Here is a 16050-nt window from a genome sequence, read left to right as displayed (position 1 = left end):
CTCATGTCCATTGAGTCGGTGATGCCATCCAACCACCTCATCCTCGGTCACCCCCTTCTCCCCTTGCCCTCAATCTTTCCCAGCATCAGAGTAAATGAATCAAAGTACTTTAAAAAAAAACCCAACTTTTCAAAGAAATATACAAATGGTACAGTGCTCTGATCATGTGCATACAGGTGGGTGAATTTTCACAAATTGAACACACCATGTGTCTTGCATCCAGATTAAGCAACTGAACATTTACCAGCATGCTAGTGTCAGGACCCCATTCAAATCCTGCTGCTTCTCCCAAGGGAAGCTCTAGCCCCATACTTTCCAGCTGTGTTTGCCTGTTTCTATCCGTCCTATGGAATCCCATAGGTTGGAAGTTGAGTCTGCAAAGATTTATCCATGTTGCTGCATGTAGTTACAGCTTGTTCATTCCATCCTGTGACTGTGCAAAGTTTATTTATCCATTCTACTCTCCGTGGGCAATTGGAGAGTTTCCAATTTGGGCTCTTACAAACAGTGCTGCTATGCACAGGCTCATCTTTTGGTGTAAACAGTTGTACACACTTTGTTAGGTACACAACAAGGGGTGGAACTGCTGGGCCAAATCCTTTTTCAAAGGAGTTGTTCCAACTTCCACTCCCATCAGCAGAACATGGAACGTATAAACACTCCTGTGTGAAATGAGAAGGCGCATTCCAGGATAGGAATGTAAACTCCTCTAACTAGAAAAACGGCATATGAATTAACTTCTTAAATATTCTAGACCCTTCAGTATGTGAAAGCAAGTTACTAAAATGAGGGTTTTCAGTGTTCAACATAAATCTTCTTAAAAAATTGAATAACATCTCTCCTCTTTCTAGCTCTTAGGGGAAAAACTCCTGTCAGGTTATACAAGAGGAGTATTGGAAGCCTTTAAATTTCAGGATGACTTATCCAGATAGGAAGTCTAAGGTCACAAATGAAATGAATAATGTCAGCCAAGGGACTTCCCTGGTGGTCCAGTGGTTAGGAATCTGCCTTGCAGTGTGGGGGACACGGGTTCAATCCCCGGCTGGGGAACGAAGAGCCCACATGCCATGAGGCAGCCAAGCCTTGACACAGCCAAATAAATAGATTTTTAAAAATTAAAAAATGATGCTGGCCAAGCCCAGGTGACCACTAACAGTCACACACGTGGTCAAAGGAGATGACCATTCCAGAGCCAAGGCTGCCTACCTGATGGATGTACAATGCAGGAGGAGAATATTCTACCTCGGGTTAAAAAAAAAAAAAAAGAAGGGAAAATGTGAAATGACAGACACCTAAATATGTATGGATTGGAGTCTTTCATAAAGAATTCTGTCTTAATTTGTCCTTAAAATCTCAAAGTAGCAAAAGCCAAGCTTGTATAGATAAGCTATTACAGAACTGGATATTAAATAAAATTCCATCTGGTTTATGCGAATGTCAAGGAAGGTTCACATTTAAATCTCGACATGGGACCACACTGATCAGCCAGAGAGAAGTAGCATTCCCCCAAATCAACTTTAAAATTGTAAAATTGAGATCTCATGATAAAGCAGCCACATGGAAACTGGTATACAAAGAGAGATATTAAACAAAATTGCCTAGATTTGTCAACTCCACAACAGTTTGTAAAGTACAGAATACGGGGTGAAAGTGCTCATTTACATAAAACATATAAGGTTTCCATATTCATATGCCTACTGCTTTTTATTCCCAAGGAAAGTTCTGTGGAAAGGCACTCATTTGTAGAGTGAACAACTCATGTCAGCGAAAAGAAAAGGAAAGTGAAGTCGCTCAGTCGTGTCCAGCTCTTTGTGACCCCATGGACTAGCCCACCAGGCTCCTCCATCCATGGGATTTTCCAGGCAAGAGTGCTGGAGTGGGGTGCCACTTCCTTCTCCAGGGGATCTTCCCGACCCAGGGATCAAACAGAGCCTCCCGCGTTGCAGGCAGACGCTTTACCGTCTGAGCCACCAGGGAAGCCGAATCTCCAATCTCTTTGCATAAGCAAATGGAATTGAGAAATTATAAAAGACCACAGTAGTCCCAATGGCAGGGGGGCCATGAGAAAGTTCTTTATATAGTTATATTTAAAACCCAAGAAATTTTATTTTGTCTCTGATCTAGGTCCTCCTGTAAGCACTACAAATATTAACTCATTAATGCTCACCCCTATCCTGTGAGGGTCCTGCAATTGTCCTATTTCACAGATAAAGCAACTGAAGCATAGAACACATTTTATAGACAGTTAAGGTTTTTGCCCTAATAAACCTCGCTGAATCCTGTCTACCTTTCTCAAAGCATATTTAACTTTAATGTACTTGAAGGATGTACGACATTATCTTGCTTCCTTACACTAAGATCAGTTCTTAAGGACCTCATGGGCAGATGGCTCTGGCTTTCAGTGCCCGGCTCTTTTTTAATCCATTAATTTTTTATTGTGGTAGAAGTCACCACATATAAAACACACTATTTTAACCATGTTTAACTATACAGTTCAGTGGCACTAAGGACATTCACATTATGGTGCAAGTCTCACCATCGCCCATCTCCCCAAACTTTCACCTTCCCAAACTGAAACTCTGTCCCCATTAAACACTAATCCCCCATTCCCCCACCCCTCTCTGGCATCTGCCAACATACATTCTGACACTGTGAGCTTGACTATCCTAGGTACCTCGTATAAGCGGAATCAAACAGCACTTGTCTGCATATTGGAATCATGTGCCCAGGTTTTTATTCAGAATATTTCAGGGGACAAGGACTATAGAGGCTAAAGCTTATGTATATGTAGCAAGATGGATTATTTTTTTAAAGAAGAAAATGTAGGAACTCATTCTCATGATGATTTGGTTCCAGTGTGTGGGATTCATTTTCTTAGATCTGCATAGTAGATTCAGAATGCCTCCACGCCAAGTCTCTGACCTCTCCTAACCTGGAAAAAACCAGACATCCATTTATATTAATTAAAAAAATCTGGCTCTAGAAGTGGTAAGCTTCAATTATCATGGTTAATGTCTTCAGAGTCTTCCCTGCAGCCAGGCTCTGCTCCAAGGGCAGCCGAATACAAATTCTGCCTCTGCAGCCCTGGGCGGTATCAGTTTTATGCTCCAAAATTCTGGCTTCTTCATGATGCCTATGTGACCAGTGGAACCTATAGTAAATATGAAAAATGTCAACCACTTTAGCCTGTCATTGTTTTTTTTAATTCAAGATTTTGAAACACATGTAGTTTTGCAAAAGGGGGGCGGGAGAAGGGGTTGGAGTGCAGCTGTCCCTGACTCAGACGTCAGGCAAAGCGAAGTGGAGGTAAGTTCTCTCGCTGTGACTGCAGCCAGGCTCCCAGCTTTATACCCGGCTCTCGTGGTTAATGGGGCTTCCCAGGTGGCTCAGTGATAAAGAATCTGCCTACCAGTGCAGGAGACGCGGGTTCGATCCCTGGATCAGGAAGATCCCCCCAGAGAAGGGAATGGAAACCCACTCCAGTCTTCTTGCCTGGGAGATTCCACAGACAGACAAGCCTGGTGGGCTACAATCCATGGGGTCACAAGGAGTTGGACACGACTGAGCGCACACAAACTCAAGGTTATGGGCCAGGCTGAGGTGGTGGGACAGCCGTTTTTACTCACTAGTGCACTTGACCCTTCCAATTATAGCCTCTTGTCTTAAAAACAGGTACAAGCTTAAGCAATATACCTCTTGAGTGTGAAAAATCCCAGAGAACCAAGAGGCACAATGCTGTCCCCTGGAAACTCTTTCCAAGTTCAGTACTAGGGAAAATGGCAGACAAATCAAATCAGACTCGGTGTAGACGGCTGGGGGCAGGTCCAAGGACACCATCAGAAATCACCTCAGATAATGTTGCACTTGTGTGCATCCAATGTGCATCTGAAACCCACTTTCATCTCCTCTGCACATTGCCCTTGAAGATAAACAGCTGCCGACTTGGATTATCTACAAGGACAGACGTACATTATTGGGAGGTCTGATGATACCAGCACATCTTAATGTAATCACATCAGAGTTTATAAATATGTCTCGGCAGAATGGAGAGGAAGCCGTTGCTCTCACACCTCAGGGCTGTAGAGGTCTCCCATAGAGGGAGATCTGTTTCTGGCTGTCCCCTGAAGCAAGAGTGGGGTGATTTCCTGGAGACTACAGCATCAGAGCAATAGACTCTGCTGAGAAATGCCCATAAACCAGACTGCTTTCCCTCCTATGTGGGTCTTGACCCCACCAGAACATTCTGTCCAGCTTGGTGGACCCCGTAAAATATTTTATTTCAATCACCCTGGAAACATTAAAAAATTTTTAAAAAGCCCAGCGAGAAAAGAGCAAGGCTTATTTGTGACTATGATCATCAGCTCTCCCCAGCTGCTGGGGGGCAGAAGTGCATGGCCCCTGACCCCCTCCCTCGCACACCTGCCACATTCCATGTGAACACGTCAAACCCTCAAGCCTGCTTGATTAATCACCCAGCCCAAGAATCTACGGAATAAAGTTCACGTTACCCGGAGAGCTATATGAAGGGCCCTCTGAGGTCAGGATGCAAGACCAAACAAAATTAACGTGCCTGCCACATCCATCATCTTGTAATCTGCTTCCAGTTCCATAATCCCTGGACGTCTGGACTGTGCCTACCAAGAACATTTCTGTCCGACGTGGATCAAAATAGTTCATGCACAAAGGGCTCTGAAGCCTCCCCACCCCCAAGAAAATCATTAACCAGTTCTGCAAGACAAATAGCTCTGGGACTGCAGTCAGCTGCTCAAACCAAGTCTCAAGGGACCTGGAAGTTTTCGCGATTCTCTCATAAATGTTTCTTTAGACATAATGACAATAAAATTTGATTTGACCTAAGAATGAGGAATACATTGTTAACTTGCCGGCAATATACTAACTCGTTTAGATCATGTAAAGGATACAACAGCCCTCACTGCATAAAATTGTTTTACAATTAGTCCAAGCGAACTGATGTTCCCCAAAATAAACTGGTAGGATTAGACCATAACCTGAAATCAGAATGGATATATTATATGTTATATTATCATGAGATGACCTTTTAAAATAATTGTCTATGTTTATTTTATTTTTGGCTATAGGTCTTTGTTGCTGCGTGGGCATTTCTCTAGCTGCGGAGAGCCGGGACCACTCTCCAGCCACAGCGCCCCTCTCTAGTTGGGGCTGCTCTCATTGCGGAGCATGGGTGTGGGGTGTGGGGGCTTCTGGAGTTGTGGCGAGTGGGCTCTGGAGCTGAGGCTCCCGGGCCCTGGAGCACAGGCTCAATAGCTGTGGCTTCGCTGCTCCACAGCAGGTGGGATCTTCCCGGATCAGGGGCCAAACCCAGGCCTCCTGCATGGGCAGGCGGGTTCTTCACCACTCAGCCACCAGGGAAGGCCCTTGAGATGGCTTTTCATTGTGATCTCAGGGCCTGTGATGGGTATTTCAAGGGAAGTATCCCTACACATTTCGCTCAGGAGAAAGGGAGACACAGAGACATTGTGAGAAATCCAAGGTCACCCAGCACTTGCCCGGGCTGGGCTGAGAAAAGTCCCCGTCACACCTGTGTTTTCCTCTCACAACTGATATTATTTTCAAGCTTTTGTGCTATAAACCTCCCAATTCTCTAAAATATGGTAAAGATTTGACCACAAGTTTATTTTACGCTACTAGCCCCCTAGTTCTCTCAAACACTTCACCACAAAGATTTGCATTACAGATCATGTGAATATTATTCATGGATTTGTTCATTTCAAAGCATACATTCCTAGACTTCTGACAGAATAGGAAGTTGGGCAGCCAGGATATTTTATGTTTTGGTCATTTACACTCCCACTGCCTGAGAAGACAAGTTTTAGGTATAATTTCCATGTAGAGAAGTCTGTATAGTTTAGCAGCAAGGATGAAAAAGAATGAAGACAGTGTTCTCACCCTCAGAAATTCAGATATTAGACTCAGTTTGTGGGCTAAGAGTGTCCACTGATTATGCAAGAGTGAAACCCAAATACACATTAATTTTGGGGACATTAGGAGTGATTCTTAAATAAAAATAAAGGGACAGTATCACTGTGGTTTACAGGCCAGTAGAATCTGAAGTGGCAAGACTTTGATTCATCCAACAGTAAGCAAATGAGAACTATGTGTCACGAAAAACTGTGCATTTGTTATTTCATTTCATCCTTACACCTGCCTTCTGGTGTTCTCTGTGCCCATTACCGGCAATGAAACGGGGGATCAGTGAAGGACATTCTAGAATTCATAGACACAGTCGTGGGACAAGGCTGAGCTCTAAAGCTGCACACATCTTATTCCAACCGTCCCCAGGCAGACCACTGACACCAGAATCCAAATCTGAACAAGGTCAGCACTCCCCTCCCTCCAGAAGAGTTAAAGTTTCAAGCTCTTAGTGCCATTTTTGCCACACCAAAAAAAATGTGAAAGTATTTAAAAATACAAAAGTGAAGAATCTGCTATTACTCATCGCTTTCAGCAGGAAAACAGGAAATGGTTTTTACTGAGAAGCACGGAGGTGGTGAGGACAGGGTGGGCCTGAGGCTTGGTGGGGCAGGGGGCCACAGAGGCATACTGCCTGCGGTGAGGGGTTTTGGGGGACGGTAGGGAGGTGCGAGGTGCTTGGATAATGCTCCAGGCATCAATATGAACACTTCAGTCAACAAATCCTGATCAATATCAGTTCTGTGCTCGGTAACAACAAGGTACGATGCCTAAGGTAAGGGGCCTGCCTCCCAAAGACTCAGTCTGGAAGCAGGGAGACAGAATAAGGAATAAGCAATAAAATAACCACATGGTGATGGCTACATTACGGGCTTCCACACAGCACGAGGTGAGCACTGGGGACTGGCCCCCCGGAGAGGGGGAGGTGACAAGTCCTGGAGGAAGCGACACTTCTTCTGGGGTCTCAAGAAATAAGGAGGAGTTTTCCTGGCAGAGAAGAGGGGAAGGGCTATCCAGGCAGAGCTTATTTCCAGAGGCACAGAGGTTGGAGAGATCACGCTGTGTCTTGGAAGATGGTTCTCCATGGCCACAGCCCACAACATACCCTGTCAGAGGTGGGGGCAATGCAGAGATGATGCTGGAGAGGTGGGCGGGAAGCCCGATTTTGAGTCTGCCGTTTGTACACTGTGAGAAGCCTAAGGGTTTTAGGGAAAGAAGTGTGAAGTGTGAAGATCATGTTGGAGGTTTTGTGGAAGATGGGCTGGAGAGAGCCAGGCAAGTGGCAGGCAGGCCGGCTGTTGTGAACTCTACTTGGAAGGACCCTCCCAGCAACACAGCCACCCAGCTGGTGAGTTTAAGGATGGGGCCAGGGTGAGATCCTGCCGCTGCTCCCTTCCCCCTGCCCAGACAGACAAAATGAAGTGCTCTAACATCTGGGCTGCCCAGAAAGATTCAAGTTTATTAGCTTGTAAACAGCAACAGATGGGTTCAAAAATAATAGTAAAAGAATGAAGAAATGCTTTTACTTCGGCTTCAGACTCATGCTGTCTTGTGGACCAGGTTAACCACCCAAATCAACACAGCTCAGCTATTGAGTAAAACCAACACGACACAGTCATGGGAACTGAGGGAAGCTTGGGCTTCTCGGGCTTCTACACAGCTTCCTGGGCTTCCCCGGTGGCTCAGATGGTAAAGAATCTGCCTGCAATGCAGGAGACCCAGGTTCAATCCTTTAATCAGGAGGATCCCCTTGGAGACGGGAATGGCAACCCACTCCAGTATTCTTGCCTGGAGAATTCCATGAACAGAGGAGCCTGGCAGGCTACAGTCCATGGGGTTGCAAAGAGGCAGACATGACTGAGTGACTCTTAGTTTCACATAGCTTCTTGCTAAATCAACCAAAGTCATCAGGTCCTGACTATGCCCACGTGCCAGAATTCAAAGACACAAACGAGTTCCTTTCAGAGTAGGCTGTATCAATTCTTTTCTAAGAGCAGAAGGTCACTATCTTAGCCTTTTACCTAAAAAGAAAGTCAACTGGCAAGAAAATACATCATCCACAGGCTGTATTTGCAGCTGGTTCCCAAGATGCCCACTGCAAAGCAGTCCTGGATCATGACCATCATCATGACATCAGTCTCATGATCATAAAAGCCCTATGGCTGGGATATGAGGGCAGGACATTTACTCCATTTTCCAGAAAACTCAAATCTTCAATGAAGCAAAAATTCTCAAGATCTGAAAAACCAAACAGCCCTCCTAGAGCCCGCTCATAATTTTACTCCAAAGAGTGGGATCTATGTGGAGAATCTATTTTCAGGTTAGACACAGATTTCAGATTTTAGACACCTGCATTTCTCCAGAAGGGCCCCTGAGACTTTTTATCGGAGCATGAAGTCATGGGGTGTCATCGGGTTTCTGGGGCTGCCTCCCTCCTCACATGAGATTAACACTCATCTGTACCCTTTGAGTTAGAGTGGGTGGCAGGCCTGGGGACAAGGTGTCCTCATTCTTTAACACCACGCTTCATACTGTATGTACCAAATCATTACAATAAGCAGAGTGCGCTGTGTCTCTGATTGGTCACAGATGGGAGAAAGCTGGCCTCCATAATAAACTCACGGAGGTGGAGTGTGTCGTCACACACGAAGCCAGGGTGTGTGATCCAGGAGGTGTGTGTCGGGGGGGAGTTAATGCCATATGTCATTTTACTGCTGTGGGTCTGCTCCCACGTCAATAGCCATGTGTTCCTCCAAAACGGCTCCGACGCCCTCCCCGATGCCACGGGGCACTTACCAGGTACTGCAGCCGCTGGCGCTCGGTCTCAGGGGTGAACTCCGAAGACATGGGGATGATTTCTCCGTTTCTGATGATTATGGCCCTGCAAGGGTGAAAAGGCATGTCAGCAGCCAATCTCATAAGCACTGTGATTTTGTGATGACTCCACAGCTTGGTTCAGAATCCACACGAAGCCCTCAGGAGACTTCCATTCCTCCAGCCTGCATAGCAAAGCTCATGTAACCCACTCTGGAGTCCTCAGCACACTGTAGGCATCTCTAAGAGCACGACATTCTCTTTGTCTGCTAGTTTAACGCCCAGCACCAAGCATACTGTTCGGCACATGACAGGTGCTCAGTGAATAAATGGATGGATGGATGAATGATGCACAGAGGCTCACCCTAGGCTAGCGCCCTCCAACAGAACTTCCTGTGATCCTTAAATGTGTGCCTTAATCTGTGCAGTCCAAGATGGCAGCAACCAGCCCCATGTGAGTACTGAGCATTTGAATCACGGTCAGTGCAAGCTGAGGGGCTTCCCAGGTGGTGCTAGTGGTAAAGAACCCATCTCCCAGTGCAGGAAACGTAAGAATCGTGGGTTTGGCCCCTGGGTCAGGAAGATTGCCTGGAGGAGGGCAGATTTCAGATTTTACTGGCAACCCACTCCAGTATTCTTGCCTGGAGAATCCCCATGGACAGAGGAGCCTGGCGGGCTACAGTCCACAGAATTGCAAAGAGTTGGTCCTGACTGAAGCGACTTAGCATGCAGGCACACAGTGCAAAATGAATATTTCATTTTATTTCACTGTAATTAATTTAGCGTTAAGTTAAGCAGTCACAAGTGGGCTAGTGCTTGAAGTAGCCGATAGGGCAATTCCAAGTGTTTGTTAGTCAAAATGTCTGTGCGCCCCCAGCACAGGCCTCACCTGGGAGCTAGGTAGAAATGCAGGCTCTCAGGTTCCCCGCAGACTTCCTGTACTGGAATCTGCCTTGTCATAAGATTCCCAGGGGATGCGGAGGCACATTAAAATCTGAGAGCAGCTGACCTAGACTCCTGAGTTTCTAGGGTAACATCTTGGGTCGAGGGAAAACCACTGTCATGTCAAAGTTCAGGAAATTCACAAACTCCCAAAACTGTGCCCAAGAGCTACTGCTGACTCCAGGACTTTTGAGAGAACAGAGCTCCCCAGAGCAGACATCTAAAGGAGAGGATAGAGGATCGATCGATGGCAACTTTCCCTAAGCCTCTCCCCGTGGAGCCTCCCGTGTTCAGACCTTGTTCTGCAGCAGTCCCTGCAGCGCTGACTTCCCAAACATCGATCCGCTGCGGTGGAAGGCTGCCATTTCCACCATGAACGCGAGTGGCTGGGGGAACTGCATTCTATTTGAACCCCAAAGCTCCCCAGTATCAGGGAGCCAGAGACCTGCGGGCCCAACACACTTCTCTGTGAAAACCCACAGGCATGGGGAATACCATCAATGAGCTCAGCTCTAGGTGGATGCCTCGTTGACACCGGGAGGCTGCATTCTTTGTGCCAACAAGCCCCTGGTACCCCTCACTCCCACTGCAGAGGCAGGCGGTCCCTGACTTGGAAACAATCCCTATTAATGGCTGCAGCTGCCCGACCCCTGCCCCGCCCCCTCCCCACCTGTGCCCAGTTGCTGTTGTCATAGAAACTGGTGGAGGCGGGCAGGCAAAGGAGGAGATGACAAGAAAAATCTTGGGGGTGCCAGAGAATTGATGGATCCAGGAGGAAAATGGTGGAAGCTGTAAGGAAATGGAGAAGTTTGGGGAGACTGACCCTGGGGAGAGGATGCCTCGTGTTGAAATACACACCTCACTTCTTTTATTATGCTGCCAAAAAATAGGACAAATGAAAGATCCCTTGTTATAAACCCAGAGTCACTTGTAAAATGCAACCACCTCCCCCTACCCCAAGAAAGGTGATACCAACCATTCACAAATCAGTGCGAGTTAATTGAAATTGCTTTTGTCCTACTTATCAGCTGAGAATAACTGTAATGAGAGAGGAGGAGTTTGGATAGAGGATGGAGAAACTTGGAGAACTTGAAATAAGGGGTCAGGAACGTCAAGGTTAGGGCCTAATCTTTTTTTTTTTTTTCTTACTGTGGTAAAAGTCACATAATATAAAACATACTATTTTAACTATTTGACTGTATAGTTCAGTAGCACTAAGTACATTCACATTATTGTGCAACTCTCAACCTCACCCATCTCCTGAATTTCTCACCTTTCTAAACTGAAACTCTGCCCCATTAGACACTAACTCTCCATCGCCGCTTCCCACCCACCTCCACCCCCCCCATTCCTGTGGTATCTACCAGTGTACTTTCTGACTTTGAATTTCGTCTCATATAAGTGAAATCAAACAGTGTATTTCTGGACCTAATGTACGTTGGAATGCATTTTTAAGGTTAATATGTGCCCTGTGAAGAGACTGTACCTTCTTCTGCCCGTGCTATACAGAGAGTTCTCATTAGCTGTCTGTTTTACACGGAGTAGTGCATATACGTCAGTCTCCTAATCTCCCAATTCATCTCACCCTCCCCCTACTCCGCTTGGTGCAGGGTACCCCCCCCGCCCACTCTTTTGTTCTCTACATCTGTCTATTTCTCCTCTGCAAACAGCTTCATCTGTACATGGTGAAGTAAGTCGGAAAGAGAAAAATAAATGTTGTACACTGCATACATGTGGAATCTAGAAAAGCGGTACAGGGCCTAATCTTAAAGTAGCAAGAAGGGCTCTGAGGACATGGGGGACTAGAGCAAAAGGCATTATGCAGCAAATTCCCACAGCAATCTTCAGTTTCCAAATTTTTCCTGGAAGCTAGCCTTAACTCTTTTCTGTCCCTTTTCCTACATGGCCCCTGAGTTCCAGCTTCCAGGCTCAGACTAGACAGGTGGATGGCTGGGAGGGAAGTAAGGGACAGTGAGGAAGAGGAGGAAGGCAGAGAAGGTGGAGGGTGGGGTGTCAGTCAGAGTGGCCTGTGGGGAGCAGCCAACAAACGTCCAACCAGACGTGGAAGAGCCTCCTCCAGGACCCAAGGGTCAGGAGGTCAGGGGCCTGCTCCGTTTGGGTCTGTTATATTCCAAAATGCCTGTCACCAATGGGAGCCCCATGAATATTAACTGAATATAAGAACAGATGAGAGATGAACGGATAAAGAAGATGTGGTACATATATACAGTGGAATATTACTCAGCCATAGAAAGGAATGAAGTTGGTCACTTGTAGAGATGTGTACGGACCCAGAGTCTTTCGTACAGAGTGATTTAAGTCAGAAAGATATCATTTAGTAATGCATGTATGTGGAATCTAGAAAATGGTACAGATGAACACATTTGCAGGGCAGGAACAGAGACGAAGACACAGAGAATGGATGTGTGGACGTGGGGAGGGGAGAAGGGTGGGATGAATGAGGAGATCGGGTTTGACATGTAGACACTACCATGAGTAAGACAGACAGCTGGTGGGAACCTGCTTATAGCACGGGCAGCTCAGCTCAGTCTTCTGTGATGACCCAGGGAATCAAGGTTGCCAGGAGAAATATCAGTAACCTCAGATGTGCAGATGACACCACTCTCATGGCAGAAAGAGAAAAGGAACTTAAGAGTCTCTTGATAAAAGTGAAAAAAGAGAGTGAAAAGGTTGGCTTGAAATTCAACATTCAAAAAATGAAGATCATGGCATCTGGCCCCATCACTTCATGGCAAATAGATGGGAAAACAATGGAAACAGTGACAAACTATTTTTTTGGGCTCCAAAATCACTGCAGATGGTGACTGCAGCCATGAAATGAAAAGACTCTTGCTCCTTGGAAGAAAAGCTATGACAAATGTAGTGTATTAAAAAGCAGAGACGTTACTTTGCCAACAAAGGTCCGTCTAACGAAAGCTATGGTCTTTCCAGTGGTCATGCACAGATGTGAGAGCTGGACCATAAAGAAAACTGAGTGCTGAAGAATTGATGCTTTTGAACTGTGGTGTTGGAGAAGACTCTTGAAAGTCCCTTGGACTGCAAGGAGATCAAACTAGTCCATCCTAAAGGAAATCAGCTGTGAATATTCATTGGAAGGACTGATGTTGAAGCTGAAACTCCAATACTTTGACCACCTGATGCGAAGAGCTGACTCATTAGAAAAGACCCTGTTGCTGGGAAAGATTGAAGGCAGGAGGAGAAGGGGACGACAGAGGATGAGAAGGTTGGAAGGCATCACAGACTCAAAGGACATGAGTTTGAGTAAACTCAGGAGATGGTGAAGGACAGGGAAGCCTGGCGTGCTGCAGTCCATGGGGTCACAAAGAGTCAGACACGACTGAATGACTGGACAGCAATGACAGAGGGGAGTGGGAGTGAGGTGCAAGAGAGAAGAGATACACGTCTACTTACAGCTGCTTCACTTCGCTCTACAGCAGATACTAAACAACACTGCAAAGCCACTAAACTCCAAAAAAATAAAAAGAACAGATGGGAGAACTTAGGAGGAGCTCTGCCTTGAATCTGAGGGAGGAAGAGAACAGAACTAGGAGGCAGTAGATGTTTGCTTACACCAGGAAAGTGGGGTGCATGTCACAGCACGGACAGGGAACTTCACTTGGCCGTCTGCTCCCTCTGCCGTCTTCCCTTCTCCTTCTGCTGATTAGGTGAGTCCACCCACCACTCCCAAGCCCGGGGCCTTCCCTGCATCAAGCACTCCCTCGGTGTTCCCAACCTCTCCTTCTACTGGCTCTCTGTTCATGGTCCAAAACCATGCTCAAAAGACTTTGTGATTAAAATCAGACAGAATCGAAACCAAAACCAAACAAATATTACTCTCCTCATGTGAAACCCACTTCCAGGGTCCTTTTCCTTTCTTGGGAAACCAAGGTTTACACCTTCTTTGTTTTTTTATTTTCCTTTAATATCTTCTTTTGGAGAAGGAAATGGCAATCCACTCCTGAGTTCTTGCCTGGAGAGTCCTGTGGATGGAGGAAGGACCCTGGTGGGCTGCTGTCCATGGGGTCGCATAGAGTTGGACACGACTCAAGTGACTTAGCATGCATGCATGCATTGGAGGAGGAAATGGCAACCCACTCCAGTGTTCTTGCCTGGAGAATCCCAGGGACGGGGGAGCCTGGTGGGCTGCCGTCTATGGGGTCACACAGAGTCAGACACGACTGAAGCGACTTGGCAGCAGCAGCAGCAGCAGCAATATCTTCTTTAATAAGACATTACAGCACACAGCTGAGCCCCTGGTGTGTCAGTTAAACAGGGAGATGCAGGTCCATCCAAAGGAGAAGGCAAACAAACGTCACCTTAACCCCATTCCTTCGGCAGCTCATGGAAATACAGAATACAAAAGGAGCAATTCTGTGTATCTGATCAAGTCTTTGAAGACACCAAAACAATTTTATAATGAACTGTGTTGTGATCTGTTAAAGAATCTTCAAATTAAATAATGAGGATGTTTAAAAATTGTAATCTTCTACAGCAGATTTAAGCCAAACACAAAAAAACTGACACTCAGAATCTACATTCAAGGTCTCTCCGTCCACATCTCCCACGGATTCCTCGAAAACAGGTAAACTCATGCCTTGCCCCTCTCTATAGCTGACGACTCTCATGCGTCTCCAAACAGCCTCTTTGCTGCTACACTCCCTGGGCATGACCTCATCCCGCACTTACCAGGCAGCAAGTGTGGGTCCTTCCTGACGCTGACTTCTGGGACACCCCTCCCCCTGGTTCCCCCCTGACCTCCAGGACACCTCCCCTCTCAGACTCGTCCCCACCTCCCGTGTGGCTGTGAGCGCCCACTCTGTCCTTCCACCTCTCTGCCTGGGCACTCACTTCCCACTTTCTTAACCCCCAAGCTTTGGTTTACAGGCCTCTCCTCCGAGCCCCATGAGCCTGGCGCTCCTTCTAACAAACAACACGTTCTGTTTTGTTATTCCTTCCTTAACTGTCCACCTCCCGAGCCGGCCCATATAAGCCCCTAAGATGAGAACCATGTCTGCGCTGCTCACAGTACGGCCCCGCTACTGTGCAGAGTGAGGCAGTGTCAAGCAGGACCGGCTACAGAATTTCCAAAGTCCTAGGCCAAATAAAAATGCAGGCCCTCTTGTTAAAAAAATTCAGTTCAGTTGCTCAGTCGTGTCTGACTCTGAGACCCCATGGACTGCAACATGCCAGGCTTCCCTGTCCATCACCAACTCCCGGAGCTTGCTCAAACTCATGTCAAAAAAACAACACATAGTTATTAAAATTTTTAAATTATTTTTTCATGTTAAAAAAAAATTAATGGGAATTTAAAGACTGTGACAACAGAGCATGAAGCCAAATATGGGGGCCCTTCTGAGTGTGGGGTCCTGTGATTGCACAGGTCACACCCCCATGAAACTGATCCTGACTGGGTGCCCTTTACTGAATAAATCATTAGCTTTAACAACTGCACATGCCAATGCCTCCAAACATCCTTTCCAGCCCACACATCTCTGCCGCACTCCAGCCTAGAACAGCCAACTGCTGGCAAACATTCACTCAGGTACTCACTGGTGTCTTGGACTCGGCATGTTTCAGACTTGATCATCCCCGCCCCGCCCCAGCACACCCCCAAAATTGTCCTTCCAGCATTCCCAGATTCAGGGAACAGCAACCCTTCGCACTGAGGGGCCCATTGCTGAAGCCGTCCTAGCCTTCGAACTCTTCTCGCCCTGCATATCCAGACAGGCAGCGAGCCTGTGGCGCCCAATCCCAACAGTAGGCAGAGCTGCCCCGCCTTGGTTTCTTCTGCTACTGCCTGGGTTCAGGCCCCATCAGAGCTTGTCCACCTGACTCAGGAGCTCTCAGTTCTGCCCTCCTCTGACCCCTGCTCCCCAGGGTCACCAAGATCATTTTAAAGCATCACACCCCACCCCCCACCGTAAGCCCTTGGGGGCCTTCCCAGCATTTGCAAACTCCTTCATTATCTGGGTTCTGCCTCTGTTTCTGGTTTCAGCCTCACACTTGCTATTCCTTTCCCACTCCGTCTCCCTTCACCTGGCCAACCGACTCCTCTCTGAGACCCAGCCTGGGAGCACGTCCTCCCAGTCTGCCTTCACTGCCGCTTCTCTGCGAGCCCATGGGGTCATGCCCCGTCTCTTTGATGGATGACCTCTGTGACTGTCCCTAACTACCCGAGGGCGTTTTCTGGGCAGAGCCTAAGCCCTGGTCTCTGAAGATCCAGCACTCAGAGCCTGGTCTGTGACAGACACACAGTAACTATTTGCCGGAGGGATAAGTGACTAAACAGATGTGAGTGAGCTGGACTTGGATGGATGAACC

At 47.0% G+C, this 16050-nt stretch overlaps 1 protein-coding gene across 1 annotated transcript in view; it reads right to left on the bottom strand.

Annotated features, from left to right (window-relative positions):
• PPM1H (protein phosphatase, Mg2+/Mn2+ dependent 1H) overlaps positions 1-16050 on the bottom strand; it is a 293567-nt gene that overhangs the window by 89095 nt on the left and 188422 nt on the right. Inside the window, exon 5 of the mRNA XM_061130918.1 lies at positions 8749-8833. Within this exon, the coding sequence (XP_060986901.1) occupies positions 8749-8833 (85 nt within the window). The remainder of the gene's footprint in view (positions 1-8748; positions 8834-16050) is intronic.

This window comes from Dama dama, chromosome 3, assembly GCF_033118175.1.
Source record: "Dama dama isolate Ldn47 chromosome 3, ASM3311817v1, whole genome shotgun sequence".
Lineage (NCBI taxonomy): Eukaryota > Metazoa > Chordata > Mammalia > Artiodactyla > Cervidae > Dama > Dama dama.
The sequence above is the reverse complement of the archived record's forward strand: the minus strand, read 5'-3'. Positions and strand labels throughout refer to the sequence as shown.